The sequence below is a fragment of the Manis pentadactyla genome, chromosome 2, assembly GCF_030020395.1.
Source record: "Manis pentadactyla isolate mManPen7 chromosome 2, mManPen7.hap1, whole genome shotgun sequence".
Classification (NCBI taxonomy): domain Eukaryota; kingdom Metazoa; phylum Chordata; class Mammalia; order Pholidota; family Manidae; genus Manis; species Manis pentadactyla.
The window spans coordinates 216,835,637-216,854,003 of NC_080020.1; the positions used below are offsets into that span (position 1 = coordinate 216,835,637).

General features: G+C 44.9%; 1 protein-coding gene across 3 annotated transcripts in view; it reads right to left on the reverse strand.

The window, feature by feature from the left end:
• The window catches only part of EFR3B (EFR3 homolog B), a 77,775-nt gene extending 73,588 nt beyond the window's left edge, over positions 1-4,187 (reverse strand). The window contains exons 1-3 of one of the 3 annotated variants that reach the window (XM_036881751.2): positions 4,022-4,187; positions 2,483-2,578; positions 2,041-2,238 (exon numbers count right to left, since the gene is read on the reverse strand). Coding sequence is in view for 1 of the 3 variants with exons in the window: in XM_036881750.2 (XP_036737645.2) it covers positions 4,022-4,028 (7 nt within the window). In the remaining 2 variants the exon portion in view is untranslated. The remainder of the gene's footprint in view (positions 1-2,040; positions 2,239-2,482; positions 2,579-4,021) is intronic. The other 2 variants (XM_036881752.2, XM_036881750.2) reach the window with 2 other exon arrangements.
• Between the last annotated feature and the right edge of the window lie 14,180 nt (positions 4,188-18,367).

Consider the following 18,367-nt stretch of genomic DNA (forward strand, 5'->3'; position numbering starts at 1 on the left):
GTGTGTGTTTTGTAGGAGTTGCCTGTGATGAGGAGCAGCAGGAGCTATGGAGTTTTCTGCATGCACCTCAGGGGCCATTGGTCCCACCTTGCATTTTCTCCACAAAAGTCACACAAGTGTGCTTGTACCGAATCTTTACAAAAAGTTGAACGCCATTGCTATTTCCCCTACAGTCCTTCTTAAGCACAAAGCATAAAGAAAAGCATGTGTTGAGAATGAGGAGGGATTCATTAGGGCAGCTTTTGCTTCTGTGGGCTCAGGCTACACAGACCGGTTCTTGGGAAATCCTTTCCAATCACTCTTCTGGCCCGCAGCCCCCATTCTGCAGGGTAGCATTTCTCAGGGAGCTCTGCCTCACCTCAGTTGGTAAGTGGTATACTTCTAGGCAGGACTAGCCTGGCTCCATCCTAGGAGAGAGGAATCAGGAAATTCTAATACAGAGAAAAATAGGAATCCATTTTTTCAGAGAATTTGTCCACAATCTTCCTACCCTAGTACAAAGTGCTTTTATTTCTCCAGGTCCCTGATCAATCTGTGTTTATAGGTATAAACAAGACTCTGGGGTCACCTGCATCCTTTCGGAGAGCCATTTCCAGAAAGTGATGGGTTTAGGAATGAGTGGTAAGGAGGCATCTGGAGCCAGTTTGGGAAAGAGTAAGAGAGAAGTAGTCCAAAGGCTTAAGTGGCTAGTGAAGTCGAAGTGATCTGTTTGTTTAAGCTAGGGTGGGAGGTATTGCAAACAGGTGTCTTCAAGAGCTGGTGGAGAGGAATAAAGAAGGAAGAAGGTCCTCCTAAGAGGACTTGAAGGAGCCAGGCTCTTGAGCAATCCTTCTTGTGAGTGCAGACCTCTTACATGTATGGTCACATCCATTGCCCAGGTTTGAGGTTCACCACAGACCTCGGACGTGGGTGGGCATGTCACCAGTTTCTGCTGAGATATAATTTTGAGGGATGACCCCACTTGTCTAAGGCCATAGAACCGGGAACTGGTTCCTGGATTGAGATGAACTAACCCCAGGTCTAGGATTCTTTCTATCTCTGATAGCACTGTGTCCTCTAGCAAAGACAAGGGGCCCTAATCCTCCATAAATAGAAGGAAAACGGTAGAGGAGACTGAAGACACAGGAAGATTGAGTTTCAGGGACAGTGGTAGGGTGAGGATCTGCTCAGGATTGCCCGGCAGCTGATGGGGGGCAACAGGAGTTGAGGACATGAGTTCACAATGGATCAAGTCACAAGGTGGGTGGTAAAGGGATACCTTTACCCAAAGCTCTTAGGTGACTTATGGCTTTGTGTGGAGGCCCCATTGCCCCTCAGTTAATAAAATCCTTGGTGGCATTTTCCTAATGAGCATTTACCCAAGGCATGGGGTAGCAGGGCACTGAGCTAGGAAGCTCCAGGTTTCATTTCATTTCACCCTGTTCCATCTAACTGTGTCACCTTGGATAAATCTTGTTTCACTTATGGAAAACATAAGAAAATGAGAACCAATATAAGAAGCTTATGATATTATGCTCAGTGAAATAAGCCAGGAGGAAAAAGACAAGTACCAAATGATTTCACTCATCTGTGGAGTATAAGAACAAAGAAAAAACTGAAGGAACAAAACAGCAGCAGACTCACAGAACCCAAGAATGGACTAACAGTTACCAAAGGGAAAGGGACTGGGGAGGATGGGTGGGAGGGGAGGGAAAAGGGGAAAAGGGGCATTATGATTAGCACACATAATGTAGCTGGGGGCACGGGGAAGGCAGTATAGCACAGAGGAGACAAGTAGTGACTCTACAGCATCTTACTACCCTGATGGACAGTGACTGTAATGGGGTATGTAGTGGGGACTTGATAATGGGGGGAATCTAGTAACCACAGTGTTGCTCATGTAACTGTATATTAAAACCAAAATAAAAAAAGAGAGAAGCTTATGAGTGTATGTCTTCCCAACCTCCCTATCCCCATCTTTTTTTCTTGGCTCTATTGACTTCTGGTGAGAGAAGTATCACATGGACCCTTTCATTTCATGAAAGTCAAGAAAATACTAACATCCAGGCTGATGAGCCCTCCCCTTGGAGAGTGTGCTCTCTCACACCTCAGACAAGCCTTTGCACTAGGCTAGACTCCATAACACTCTCCCATCGAGCATTGGCATGACACTCCTTTGCTGCAGGCAGCTGCCCAGAGGATTCCTTCATTATAATCTTTCTGTGAATGATTCAGGGGGTAAGTACCATCTGTTTGCATCTGGAGGAATAGAAACATACTACAAAAGAGAAATGAAAATCCGTGGTGGGATTCAAAAATAGCAGCCTGATAAGCTGGCTTCCCAATTCATCTTTCCAAACCATCCAACACTTCCCTGACTTACTGCATACAACAGAGGCAGACCAGGACCCCCAATGCCCAGATATCCCCGAATCAGGCATCAAGCTGTCTCAGACTAAGTGCAATGTCGTGGCCCAGCAGAACTAGGGTCCCTAATTCTTACCCATTCTGATGGGCCCTGTCCTAACTCCTTCCCCACTGCAGGTGCCCTGCAGTCACATGCTTTTGTCAAGTGATCTGCAGCTTCAGGCTGCTCACTCTGCAGAAAAGAATACGGGGAAAAACAGAGAGTAAGAAAACAGAACTCTTTCTCTCCTGGAGACTTCACAACCTCCCAGCTTATAAAACACAAACCACCTTGTTACCTTTTCTTACTTGCCAGCAGAACAAGCTCTGAGGTCAACCTCACCTCCCATCCTACTCCTCTCTGACCACCCTATGTCTCAGCACGGTCCAGAAATGCCTATGTTTGACCAACTGGGCAGGGAAAGAGACTGATTAAAAGGCTGAACGTCCCTCTCTCTCTAAATAGTGAGCCCCACTAATTGCTGAGCCTGTGCACCATGTTCTCAGCTTCCTCTGCCTCCACCAAACTTTGTGACTCACAGTCTGTCTGCAGCAAGGCAGCTGAGCAGCCGCAGGGGTGCGTTTAATTGGGAACTTGCTCTTCTCCCAACACTCTCCCCTCAGGTGTTGCCTGGGCCCCTACCCGGCAGTGGCTTGGGAGGTGAGTAAAGCTCCAGTTCTTTTGCTGGCCCTCAGTAGCTGCCAGATGCCGGGTTCGGGCGGACTTCTGTCCATTGGGATCACCTCTCTCTCTCCCTCTCTCTGTCTCACAGACACACACACAGCTCAGAGCTCTGGCGGCTCTGTAATGCACTTGATTTCTAGACTGGTCTGGGTGTCCAGTGCTCCACTCAGTAGAGCTGCTGTGTGGGACCCAAAGCGCTCCCTTTTCTTCACCCACACTGCCTCCAAAACCAGAGGAATGCCCGACCAATAACAGTGCATCATGAGGGTCTGGCTAACTGTTGCATGTCAGTTGAAAGGATGGTTGGGGAAGAGGGGAAGAGAGGTCAGGGGCAGACAGAGGGTGGCTGACTGCCCCCAGCTGCGCCGCACCCCCGGCAGCGCCTCCTTCCTTCAGCACTACGGAGGCAAATCTGGAAGTTAGGGAACCTGGGTCCCATGGGCGCAGGGGCAGGCAGCGGCCACGTTGATCCAGCGGCAGCGAGATGAGGCTCCCAGAACTGGCTGGCTCCCCAGCGCTGGGCACCGGTGCCGCCTCCCACATCCTCGGGGCCCGGAGCGAGCAGAGAGCGTCTCCCCGCAATCCTGGCCCAGCTTCCCGCACATTACTGCCCAGCACAGCCCGCTTTTGTTATTTCTGCAAATGCTGTCACACGACCACCTCCACCAACACCCCCGGTCTGCCCAGCTCAGAGGGAGACCCAGCCGCTCCGAATCACCCAAGGCCCCTGCCCCCCGACGGACCACCGCCCACCGGCTCCAACGCCCGCAAACCACCGGCCCGAAGGACCTCCGAGGACCCCAGAGTCCCCGGGCTGGGGCACCTTTGTCATCTCAGCACAGACGCGCGCACACAGAGCGACAGAAAGCGCCCAGCCGGCCTCGCCCGGCCCCGCGGGGGGACAATGGTTCGCTCTGCAAGTTTGCAAGCTGGGAGCAGAGCCCTCCTTACCGTACATCTCCGCGGCGCGAGCCGAGCGCCCCCCGGGAGGCCGCGTCGCCGCGTCGCCTGCAGCCAGCCCCGGAGGCTCTCGCCTTTCATTCACAGCCCAGGCGGCGGATGGCGTCTGCCTGCCGAGGCCGGGGCGGGGCGCGAGCGGGAAAGAGGGCCGGGGCCGGGAGCCGGGAGTCGGAGCCGGGAGCAGGAGCCGGGAGCCGGGAGCCGCGCGCCCCTCCAGCGGCCGGGGCGGAGCGCGGCGGCCCGGCGCGGAGTCGGGGCAGGGCTCCCCCCGGAGGGGAGGAGGCTATGCTAATGAGGTGTCCCGCCTCCGGGCGCGGCCGCGGCCCCCGGCGCCCGCCTGGCTCCGCCCCGGGCAAATTCCCGCCCTCGCCGGCCTCGCCCCGACACCCTCCCGAGAAACCCAAAATTTTAGATGCGCCTTTTCCCAGCCTGTCGCCCAAGGTCCTCGGCGGCACCTTTTTCAGCCGCAGCGTTCGTTCCCTGGGGGAGTCACGCACCCGAACTTCCTGCTCCTGTCGGACCGCCCTGGCCTACAGCTGAGATCACCCCCAACCCGCCGGCCCCGAGGATCAGCAGGGGCTCTGGAAGCTGCAGAGGCCAGGGGGCGCGAGGTAGAGGACTTGGCGAATAACCCTCCGCCCTCGCTTGGCCTCCTTTGAGAAGTCGCACTCCCTAATTAAGCACTCAGCTGTGACCCTCCCAGCCACTGTCGGGTCCGGTGATTGTTGCCAAAGGGCGTCCTTCCTGGGCCAGGTAATACAAGGCATGCACCCCACCGCCCGGCTGCTGCAAGAAGCTTGCTTTTCCTCTCCCAGATTTATACATGAATTCACAAGCTCTGCAGCCAGGATCCCGTCCACCTGTGCCCCTGGCCGACTTCACCCTCTGTGACGATGTGAGACCAACTTAGGGCTTCCCTAAGGTTTATCATCCAGCGTCCTCTACATATCCCTCATTCACCTGTCTTTTAAATACCTATTCCTTAATTTCTCCTCTTGCCCCATAGTTGAGATTTTTTTGTCCTCAAAATACTCTACTACTAGAAGTTAGGGAGGGGAGGACCTTAAAGACGGTGTGATGTCTTCCATCTTCCAGAGGAGGCAAGTGAGGCTGTAAGAGGTTAATTTGTGTTCTTTTTCCTAGATTCACTGAGCTAGCTGTGTGTCTGTAGACCAGTCATCAATCCTCTCTGTTCCTCAGCTTCCTGCAGGACTGTTGGGAAATTTATTAAAACCTACATGAAAGCACACAGTGGGCACCACATATTTATTTCCTTCCTTCCTCACCCAAGCCAGGGATAGAGCCAGAGAGAGAATCCAGATTGCTGGGCTCCTGGAATAGAACTTTGTCTGTTGTACCCCAAACCATCATTTCCTATTTCTCTCCAGCCTCACCACCCACTCCTACTCGTTTCCAGGTTTTGTTCCTATTCCTTTACCTCCTTACCTCTCTTAGCAGCAAACACAAGGCCTGTGGGGCCCCTGGGAAACCCTGGGCGGTTTCCCAGGGGTTTACATTTACTCACTAGACCCTCAGACAACTCACGAAGAAGCTCTGTCTCTACTCTCTATTTCTAGGACCAGGTCAGGGGGCTTTGAGATCTGCTGAGAGTCGCAACTGAACCAGGAAAGAAGGGAGAATTTGGAGTCAAGCTTGATTTGGACACCTGGAGACACTCCCAGCCCATAGTTCTGTTCAACCCAAAATATACTCATTAAACGGTGTCTGCAGCACAGTGGGAAATGCAGTGTCTGTCTTCATGGACTGAAATGTCTGGCAGGGAGTACAAGACAAATACTGATAAAAACATTACATGACAAAGAAGAATAAGATAAATTTTGTAGGAAAGGCACAGACCCCTCTTTAGACATTCAGAGGGCTGACAGATTCATTCTTTTTTATCAAATATTTGTTGATTACTCCCTATTGTGTGCTAGACACCATGAAAGGCACTCAGGAGAGGGTACACATGCAAAAATTATAATAAAATCTAATAATTACAATGCCAGAGACCCATAGAAGGAGCAGGGTAGAGGTCCATGAAGGAAAAAAGCATCGAAGATGGGCTTTGAAGAATGGGCAGGATTTCTAGATGTGGAGATAATGTAAATTCCAGCCAGAGGGATTATAGTTTACAAAGGTCAGGGTTAGAAGAGGATAGAAAGTAGGTGAGTTGCAGTGTAAAACCCTTCTAGCAAGAGCAGCGTCAAGGACAAGGAGCAGAAGTAGGAAGGGGGTCTGGGAAGGTAGTCTGGGGCCATACCGGGAGAGCCTTGGTTGCTTCACCCAAAAGATTTCTTGCTAGATCCAATACTGCCAGATTTATGGTTAGCAAATAAAAATACAGGATGCTCAATTAGATTTGAATTGCCAATAAATGAAAAATAATTTTTTGTGTATATGTCCCATGCAACATTTGGGACATATTTACATTTTTTAAAATGCTGTTGTCCAAAATTCAGATTCAGCCTGTGTTTTATCTGGCAACTTTAATTAGTCCCTTCTTTGGAGAATGCTCATGGATCCTCATGACTGATCCAGGCCCCGAGTAGTCCTTCCCCTTCCTCCAGTTTGTATTCCCAAATAGATCCCACTGGCATATGGCTCCTAAGAACACAGGGATGGGGTCACTCTGGCCAGCCTGCACCCTTTGGCATGGGTGCTTTGGCCAGAGGGCTGAATCCTCTCTGGGCTCTACGTGCTCAGTGGTAAAGGAATCTGGCCCATACCCAGCTTCTCTGAGATGTAGTCAAGATATTTAGATAAAATTTCTGTAGGAAATGGTGCTGTAGCAGTCTAAGTTAGTGGTGTTAATCCCCTGCAAGAAAGCTGATGCTTGGGAGAAACACAATCTTCTGGAGTGCGGTTTAAACAGAAGAACAGAAGCCAAGGGTCCCAATATCCAGAATAGTGTGCCCGTGCTGAGACACCAAGCTGATATCAGCTATTTAGATGAACTGTGGGAAGGAAGGAAAGTCAGAATTCAGATTCCTATCCTAACAAGGTTCTTACTTTATATGCAGAAACCCAAAACATGGTGACAAGTGTGACAGGAAGGAAAGCGGAGAAGAAATAACATTTGCTGTGTGCCCAATATGCCTCAGATTCTGTGCCAGACACAGTTATCTCATGTAACTCTCTCAGCAGCCATGCAAGGTCAATACTATTATTTTCAATTTACAGCTGGGAAACCAAGGCCCAGAGAGGTGATGGTCTCTGGTAAATGGTCAAGCAGGGATTCAAGCCCAGGACACTCTGCCCAAGGCCCATTTTCTTTCCACCACACTCTGATGCCTTGTAGTCCACACTAATGTACACATCACAGCTGCATTTTAAGTCGAGGAGTTCTTCCTAACAGTCTAAAGTGCCATGCCCCATTCCCTCCCTTTACCTGCATTTGCTCCCCTTCCTCTCTGTATCTCAGTCCCCCATTACCTGGGTTTGGAGGGTAGAGGTTGGAAAGGGTCTCAGGCTCTCCAGATCAAATCAGATGTTCTCATTTCCACCCCTTCCTAGGCCATCAGCGGCGGACTCCCTGTGGTGTTGGCTGCCTCCAGAGCCCAGAGGCCTCCTGGGACTGCTTCCGTCAGGCTGGAGGAACTAAGCCTTAACAAAGGTTATTATTCATTACCCAAAGTGCACCCTGGTTAATGCAGTCACCCTGAACAACGTCCTTTGCTGTGACTGCTCAAAGGATCCCGTCTGCCACAAGCAAGCACCATCATTTCCAGGGTTTCCTTATGAACCAGAAGCCAAATTTCCCTGTATTACAGAGAAAGGGAGGCTTAGAAGTGAAAGGCAACCTGCAACCATCATATAAAGGCCCAGCACCCTCCCTTGCATCCTGACTCTGGCGTCCGCAGCACACTCCAGGCCTGTCTTTTAGCCCAGGAGTCTGGCTTCCGGATGCTCCAGCCTCTCATGGCCCCCCAGCCCTAGTGTGTCTGGGCAAGACCTCTAATCTCCCATTCAGCCGCAGCAGGCAGCAGCTCTTGCTCCAGGCACCAGCCTTCAGCAGCCGACAGCTTTAAAGGGCCTTCCAGAGGGAGGGAAGAGGGAAGAAGATGGGAACTTCAGGGGGAAAACTATGAGACCTCAGAGAAGGACCCAGGGAGAACCAGAGGGGAGAATGTGCCCTTAAGATTGTCACATAGCTGATTTGCTGTGAAGCCTGATACAGAACTCAGGATTCCTGACTCCAGGCCTGGTGACTTGAACCCCTGGCATTTCTCACTCAAAGCAGGTACCTTGACCTACTTCTCAAAAGCCGCAGGGAAATAACAGCCTATAAAAACAATACCCAAGTATAGGAGCCCGTGGGTATCCAAGGGCCAAAGACTGCAACTCCACAACACAGAACACAGCTCATGAGCGGGTCAGTAGGACATGCTCTTGGCGAGGTTCCTGGAGCTGCCGTGGGCAGCAGGAGGGACTCAGGGGGACCGAGCTGCCCGCTTCTATAAGATCAGGCCTGGAAGTCTCGGGTGGAGAAGGCTGCTGCAGAGAGATTTTACCTTCTCTAAACCAGATTTTACCAGAGAGTGCAAGTTTAAGATATCGATTATTGACATGTGGAGGTTTAAAAGTACTAAGCAGATTCTCCCATCCATGCCACTACCTTCAGTTTACGCTGTGGTCACCCTCCAGAGCAGAGGCAGCCTCCCTGCATGAACTGCTCCCTATAGTCCCTGGAGAAGAGGCTCCTTTTCCACCCATTACCTCCCATCTCCAGTCTGTGTGGTACTTGCCCCAGTGGGAGACCCAAGCCCACCCACATGCTGAAGGACTTGAAGGCCCAAGGAGTCAATTTCATCTGTTGATAGACAATACTTAGAAAAGAAAACATGGGATGTGAATAGCTGGTCAGACAGGTGACCTTGGGAGGTCAGATCTGGCTTTCTAGGTCATGACTAAGGAGACCGGCCTTGCACCACAGCCAGAAGGAACAGGTTTGCCCAGAGGCTGGCCAACCTGGTCAAAGAATGGTTTAAACAAAATTGGAGGAAAGGGAGAAAAACATCTTCAGAAAATCACAAACCTGGCTACCAGGGAAGAATTCAGAGAGGACATGTGAGATGCTAAACTCTAAGACCTGAGAAGTAGCATCGGTGGAGGAAAAGCCCTAGGACTTCACGGGGACCAGATGTTACCCTGGCCTGCCTGAACCAAATCCCAGCTCCCCAGGTGGCCTTATGTTGACTCGGGACTCTGAAATCACTCTGCCTTCTCCCCCGAAGGCTGCCAACTGTTAAACTCACCTGCTCATCTGTGGCAGCCCTGCAGTTAGGAATCCCTGGCCATGCCCATCTTCCCATCTTTGGACTCTTCTTGGCCACAGCACTCCTCTTTGAGACTTAGCCCCACTTGTCAGTCTCTAAATCGGTAGCCCAGTTTTTACTTTTCTGGCTCAGCGATGGCAGCTCACTTCAGTCTCACAACATGATGCTCTGAAATTCTCAGGTGAATATAATGGAAAGGCTCAGACATATATACACCAACATACACAAAACAAAGAAAGTCAATTTGATTTTGAACCCATTAGAATCTTATGCCTTGTTAGATTAGGACTCGCTCATGTTCTAATTTATGGAACCTGCATTTATCGAGAGAGCCTACTATGTGTAAGAGAATGTTGGGGGGAAGAGAGAACTGAGAAGAATCCACTCCAAAACTGCTAGATCTAATATCTGAAATCAGCAAAGTTGCAGGATACAAAATTAATACACAGAAATCTGTGGCATTCCTATACACTAACAATGAACTAGCAGAGAGAGAAATCAGGAAAACAATTCCATTCACAATTGCATCAAAAAGAATAAAATACCTAGGAATAAACCTAACCAAGGAGGTGAAAGACCAATACTCTGAAAACTACAAGACACTCATGAGAGAAATTAAAGAAGATACCAATAAATGGAAACACATCCTGTGCTCATGGATAGGGAGAATTAATATTGTCAAAATGGCCATCCTGCCTAGAGCAATCTATAGATTCAATGCAATCCCTATCAAAATAACAACAGCATTCTTCAAAGAAGACTAGAGCAAATAGTTCTAAAGTTCATAGAACCACAAAAGACCCCAAATAGCCAAAGCAATCCTGAGAAGGAAGAATAAAGCTGGGGGGATTATGTTCCCCAACTTCAAGCTCTACTACAAAGCCACAGTAATCAAGACAATTTGGTACTGGCACAAGAAGAGACCCATAGACCAATGGAACAGAATAGAGAGCCTTGATATAAACCCAACCATATATGGTCAACTAATATATGATAAAGGAGCCATGGACATACAATGGGGAAATGACAGCCTCTTCAACAGCTGGTGTTTGCAAAACTGGACAGCCACATGCAAGAGAATGAAACTGGATTATTGTTTAACCCCATACACAAAAGTAAACTTAAAATAGATTAAAGACTTGAATGTAAGTCATGAAACCATAAAACTCTTAGAAGACAACATAGGCAAACATCTCCTGAATATAAGCATGAGCAACTTCTTCCTGAACGCATCTCCTCAAGAAAGGCAAACAAAAGCAAAAATGAACTCATGGGACTACATCAAACTAAAAAGTTTCTGTATGGCAAAGGACAGGACATCATCAACAGAACAAAAAGGCATCCTACAGTATGGGAGAATATATTTGTAAATGACATATCCAACAAGGGGTTAACATCCAAAATACATAAAGAACTTACATGCCTCAACACCCAAAAAGCAAATAACCCAATTAACAAATGGGCGGAGGATATGAACAGACAGTTCTCCAAAGAAGAAATTCAGATGGCCAAAGGACATATGAAAAGATGCTCCACATCGCTTGTCATCAGAGAAATGCAAATTAAAACCACAATGAGATATCACCTCACACTCTTTAGGATGGCCAGCATCAAAAGGACTAAGAACCACAAATAACAAATGCTGGTGAGAATGTGGAGAAAGGGGAACCCTCCTACACTGCAGGGGGGAATGTAAGCTAGTTCAACCATTGTGGAAAGCAATATGGAGGTTCCTCAAAAAACTAAAAATAGAAATACCATTTGACCCAGGAATTCCACTCCTAGGAATTTACCCAAAGAATACAACTTCTCAGATTCAAAAAGACATATGCACCCCTATGTTTATTGCAGCACTTTTTACAATAGCCAAGATATGGAAGCAACCTAAGTGTCCATCAGTAGATGAATGGATAAAGAAGATGTGGTACATATACACAACGGAATACTATTCAGCCATAAGAAAGAAACAAATCCTACCATTTGCAACAAATGGATGGAGCTGGAGGACATTATGCTCAGCGAAATAAGCCAGGCAGAGAAAGACAAATGCCAAATGATTTCCCTCATCTGTGGATTATAACAATGAAGCAAAACTGAAGGAACAAAATGGCAGCAGACTCAGAGGCTCCAAGAATGAACTAGCGGTTACCAAAGGGGAGGGGTGTGGGAGGGCGGGTGCGGAGGGAGGGAGAAGGGGACTGAGGGGTATTATGTTTAGTACATATGGTGTGGGGGATCATGGAGAGAGCAGTGTAGCACAGAGAAGGCACATAGTGGATCTGTGGCATCTTGCTGCACTGATGGACAGTGACTGCACTGGGGTATGGGTGGGAACTTGATGAAATGGGTAAATGTAGTAACCACATTGTTTTTTCATGTGAAACCTTCATAAGAGTGTATATCAATCATACCTTAATAAAAACATTTTTTAAAAAATAGAGAACTGAGAACTGAGAACATCTTTGCCATTCAGAAGACTCAAATCTAGTAGAAAAGGTAAGTCAAGCCAGAAAAATGATGTTTTTTATAAGAGTCCTAGGACTTGGACTCTGAAAACAAAGTCTTACTTAAAGAAATTAAAGACACAAATAAATGGAAAGACAAATCTGTGTACATGTCTTTGATTGGAAGACTTAATATTGTTAAGATGTCCATATTGTCCAAAATGATCTTCAAATTCAATGTAGTCCCTATCAAAATTCCAGTGGCATTTTTCTAAGAAATAGAAAAAACAATCTTAAAATTCACATGGAATCACAAAATAGTCAAATCAATCTTGAGAAAGAACAAAGGCATCACCCTTCCTGGTTTCAAACTATATTACAAAGCAATAGTAATCAAACCAGTGTGGTACTGGCATAAAGGCAGACATATACACCAATGAAATAAAAGGGAGAGCCCAAAAATAAAATGGAGAACCCAGAAATAAACCCTTGTATATATGGTAAAATGATTTTTAACAAGGGTGCCAAGACCATTCAATAGGGAAAGGTTTGTCTCTTCAAGAAATGGTGCTGGGAAAAATGGATAGCCACACACAAAGAAATGAAGTTAGACACTTATTTTATACCATACACAAAAAGTAACTCAAAATGGATTAAAGACTTAAACATAATACCTGAAGCTGTAAAACTTCTCAAAGAAAACATAGTGAAAATCTCCTTGACATTGGTCTTGGCAGTTATTTTTTGGAGATAACACTAGTGGCATAGGTAACAAAAGCAACAATAAACAAATGGGATATGCCAAACTGAAAAGCTTCTGTACAACATAGAAAACAACAAAATGAAAAGACAACCTATGGAATGGGAGAAAATACTTACAAAACATATGTGATAAGGGGTTAATACCTACAATATATAGGGAACTCATACACCTCAATAGCAAGAAAACAACCTGACTTTAAAACGGGCAAAGGATCTGAATAGACATTTTGCCAAAGGAGACATACAAATGGCCAACAGGTATATGAAAAAGTACTCAGCATCACTAATCATCAGCGAAACACAAATCAAAACCTCAGTGAGATATCATTTCACATCAGTTAGGGTGTCTATTATAAAAAAGACAACAGATAACAAGTGTTGATGAGAATGTAGAGAAAAGGGAACCCTTGTACACTGTAGGTGGGAATGCAGATTGGTACAGCCAATACAGAAAACAACATGGAAGTTACTAAAAAAATTAAAGTAGAACTACCATGTCACCCAGCAATCCCTCTGCTGGTTAGATAAACCCAAAGGAAATGAAATCAGTATCTTGAGGAGATATCTGCACTTCCATGTTCATCACAGCATTATTCACAATAGCTACGATATGGAAGTGACCCAAGTATCCACCATTGGGTGAATGGGTAAAGAAGATGTGTAGATAGATGGATAGATATTATTTTGTGGCTCAGTATATGATCTCTGCTGGAGAATGTTCCATGTATGCTTGAGAAGATTGGATCTTGGATAGTTAAAACATCCACATATACCCTTCTTCCCAAATTTTGACCATAAAAATATTCTTACTTAATGCAACAATTCCTCCTACAATTAAAAATATACTTACATACTTCTCAAGAGGAGAAAACCCTAAGCATGTCAGTTACTGAATTCAACTCCAAGTGTAGAATCTCAGAGTGATATCCATTGTTCCTGTTTCTTCATGATCTTTTCTCAATATCTACATCCTATAGGTTAAATTACAAATTTAACTATTACAAACATATCCTATATAAAACAGTAAATAAGAGAGGGAGAGGAAATAGAGGGAATTTATTCAAAATAGACAAATAAAAGTATTTAGTATACCAAGGAAGAAAGCATAAGTAAAAATGGGCTTGGTAGAGGAAATTTCCCTGTAGCTGGTTTGATGTACAGCCCCCATCCCTGCCACCGTGGCCTCTTCGTTTGGTTCCACTGAGCAAGCATTGGAGTAGCTTGGGAAGGAAGGTTATCTACAGAGTAGGTGATCTGTTCACCTGATTAATTGGGTGCATTACTTTAGGTTACTTCACATTCTTCTTCCCTATATGGCTTGCCCCAAAGTGACAACATTATTTCTGAACACAAGGTCATTACAAATACTTCTTCCCCCAAATTTTCTTGTTCTAATTCCCTGATCACACAGCCAAAACACCAGACATTGCCCATGACTCATTGTAAATTCTTACATCAAGTTATCTCTGCTTTTGGACAGTAAAATATGCTGTGTGAAGTTCTGCCTGCAACCGTTCTTTAGAACTAATCTGAGTGGTGGTGTAACTAGATCTAGCTGATAAGGTAACCCCATATGAGACCATGGAGTTGAGGAAGGGGTGGCAGTGCATCAGGAGTTCTCAAATAGCTTGCTGTGCTATCAGGACCTGCTTGGACCTTTTCTCATATACACTGCTTTCTAGTGCACTGCTAACACACCCAGCTTTAGGGCATTATGGCTCAGATGATGCCAAGTTCATGATGGACGGCTCAAGACAGTTTTGTCACCAGGTGCTCCATGGTTGACATTCAGGGATTTTTCAGTAGCAGGCCAAGAAGTATCTCTTACGAAGTCAACAGTTGCTTGTTCAAGAGGTCATGGATTGATGCAAAACTGTAGAGGTCTCCATAGTGATTCTTTTAATCAACCTTGCTACAAGTCCCATTCAGCAACTCAATCTGCCATTGGTAACTCAAGCACCGATTGAATCCACTGGGTCACTGAGACCGCATATGCTGCAACCTGGAGGATATCTTCTTTCTTTGACCCTACTCAAAGCTTGAAAGTCTTTTAAGTAATTTGTTAAATAGTTTGGAGAAGCACACCAAGATACGGTATGTGTTACCTGGCTACAACTGGTTCTTCATTTTTGTATGGGCTATCCTGGCGGGATGCAGACAACTGAACCTCTAGAAACTTCACTAGAAGTAACAGACCCCTGTACTTTGTTAGTATTTCCCTCCCTACCTCCTTCTTGCATGTGTTTTTATGAAGATACCTACAGTACCTGATACTTCTAGGTTTCCGGGTCCCACCATGGTGAATGTCACCAGTATGGTACTCTAGCATGCTGTCCAGTGAGATGATAGGAAGACAAGCAGTGTCCCATACATTTGAGTTGTAATGGAGAGACAGAGAGATGGCATAAGGCTGAGGAAAATGGTGTGTTGCTCCACCATTTCATTTCCAAGTGAAAGGAACTTTTTTCTCTGGCATTTTCTAATTACTGGGATAAAGAGATGAATCCCAGATTAGATTAGGAGAGATTAATGGCAGTCTTCTAGATACCAAAGGCCGTATTGGTTTGATCCACTAGGAGATCCCATCTCAACCCCATCTAGAAAAGGAGATACAATTGCAGACATCACTTAGTTATGCTTGTAATAATCCAAGGGTACTGAATACCCACGTTATTTTCCAGGACCCAGCCATCTTCTTCATAGTGTAACTAAATCGTTAATGGAAACACGATAATTCTGCACCTCGCACCTAACAAGACTGTTAGGGAAGCAACTGTATTAATGATTTCTTTGAGGATGTAGTATTGCTTTTGACTGTTTCTTTCTTTTTTTCAGTTTGTTAGGAGGGGTTACAGGTACTTCCCACATAGCCCTGTTTACATAACAGGCCTTATTCCACAGGTGAAGAATCCATTTCTGTGATTATGCCAATCTCTGAGAATGTCTAGTTCAACTCTATACTCAAGAACTCAGGACAGCTGAAATGGCCCGTCATTTCAATGGCATATCACAGGCATTCATGATCTACTTAGAACAGCACCACAGCACTACCAAAGATCTCCTTCATGTGCATTTTCTGGGCCACACTGGGTATATAGAAAGAGGGCAGGATAAATACCCTCTAATATTTCTATCTTCCAATGTCTTTGAATTCCTTCTCCAACATTATACCATGTTGTATCTCAGCTTCATAAATGCTCTATTGTGATTAGGTTTTAGGCAACCAACCAGGAAAATATTTAGAAATACTTCTAAACTACTCAAACCAATATGTTAAGTTCAAATTTCCAGAAAATACATCCATGTTGGTAAGTTTAGCCCAAATATAAAATTTTTTTCTCCTCCTTAGAAAATCCATTCCCATGTGTTTCTTCCATATTCATGTAAATTATAAAATCTTGTTGTGTGTATGTGTGTGTGTGTGCACCTTGTCTACAGGATGCGCTAATCATTAACTTCCAGGTTATACTTTATAATTGGCCCCTGGGGCATGCTGGTACTTCACTCTGCTTGGATGTTTGTAGATAATGAGGGGGAAAGGGAGTAGAGCATAAGGGTAATTGGCTTCCTTTCACAATGTAACTCCCTTAGATGCGTCTTCATGTAAAGCAATAACAGCTTCATTAGACATGGGAGCATATTCTGTTTTGGCTGTTGATGAAAGGTCAGGGAGGTTTAGGGGTAAAGGGTTCCCTGCATTCTTCAGATATCCAAATATATTCCCATTCCAGTTTTTGAGGTACAACACTTTCCTGATCAATGCCTGGACTTTCATATAAGAGACATAGTGAGGCTATGAATTCAGCCGACTTTGTAACCAGGAAACTCAAAGAGTTTAATTTCAGTTTTCTCTGGCTTGTGGCTGTAAGAGATGAGTTTCTTTTTCACACAGTCATAGAAAGTGTGTCAGTTTGTATTATGGTCTAAGAATTTAAGGATTTGAGCTTGTCATTTAGTTTTGCTTAAGCAAACTAGATCCAACAAAGTTACACACCCTGCGGTCCTTTAATTCTCTTTGATTTTCCTGTACTTTGGCAGGAGAAAATAGTTACTTCCAATGAGCAGCGATCAGAGGCATTAGTCAAATTTCAATTTTTTCAATCGTATGTCACGGACATATCCCTATATACGAACAGGATGTTGACTGCTCTTGGTCCTAAGTAACCAGGCAGCAGATTCCCTCTGCCACCCATTAACCCAAGGTTCTGTTGCTTGCAACGAATTCCCGCTCTAATTTCTCTGTACTAGTCAAGGTTCTTAGTCCAGATAACAAAAATTAATTCTGGATAACTTAAGCAGAAAAGAAATCTGAATGGCATAGGATCACAGAGTCAGTGGGAAGCTCAAGATCAAAATCCTGCCAGGGACGAAGAGAGATTGCACCATCAAATGCCATCGAGATCACACCACTAGAATAAGGCCACCAGCACTGGCACCACCACCACCAGCTACTTCTGCTGTCACCCTTGGTGTACCTGACAAAGGATGCCCACTCCCTCACACCTGTACTCTCAACTCATCACTACTAAAATGAAGAACTCCCACCTTCTATATCTTCACATTACTCCCTCAGTATTCAAAATCCTATATGGTAGCATTTGATTTACCGAGCTTAGATCCTACACTAATAACCTTGGTAGAGAACAAGGAGAGCTGCTCCCTTTGGTTTACACTGTGGAAGGTGGAGCCCTGTCTCCCACATATTTTGGATTCGCTCCAGATGAGAACAGTGTTTGGATATTAATTAGGTGGTCCCACTCCGCTCCCCCAAGAAAAAGTCTAGAGACTGAAAGGATTTAGAACAAGCATTGCAAAATGAGAATTAAAGCCTAAGGTAGGTGAAGTAATGTGTTTAAAGTTAATTATTTTAATAGAGTAAATCCTCCATTTCTAGATAAATTTCTTCCTAAGATGCTGAGAAGTCTTGGAAAAGGGATTGCAAAGTAACTATCAATAAACTTCAAAAATTCATGAGAAACTAGAAAGGAATTGAAATAGAGTTGACCTTGTATGAAGGAAAATAGTGAGTTCTTCTCATTACAACTTTGTGTTGAATACTGACAATTAATAGAATTACCTGGTTGAACAAGATGGCTTGTTGTGAACACCTATAAAATAATTAAGCAAACACTTGGAGCTAGTATATATTTATGAAGGACAAGTTATAGTGGCCACATTTATTTCCTTTTTGAATCAATTAATAGATTTGTAGGCCATTGATAGCACAAGGATGTTATAGATACCATATCTTTAAAAAGTCACAAATACCTGTATTTGCTTTTAGTCTAAAAAAATGGTAACTATAGAAAAGGTAGATAGAATTTTCTAGAGAAATGAACCCCAACTATTATGTGTTTCTGTCACACTAAAAAACAATAAGATCATATTAAAGAAAGAAGAAAGATAAAAATCTACAAGGATAAAGAGATTAAGAGAGGAGATAACAGGATGACAGCAAATTTTTGGAAGATAAAAACAAATGGATGAGTGGTAACTGACTTGGCAGAACAATGAACGCTGAAAGCAAGTACCTGTAGAGAAAGACGTCAATAAAAGCAAGACCATTTGTGTAGTAGGACTTCAGGAAGGTTGAGGAATCAAAGGCACTAAAAAATGCAGATGGAAGGAGAAGAGTTGAAAACAGGAGGATTGGATACAAGCCATGTACATTTACATTTCTGATAATCATTTTAATGATTTGTTTTGAAATATGAACTCCCAGCCAAAGGTAGTCAGACGTTTAAGAAAAGCATTGAACATGAGAGAACAAAACATGAAACAAACAGTAAAAACGGTTTGTAAGAAACAGAGAGGTAGAGGGGCAGAAGATGGCGGCGTGAGTAGAGCAGCGG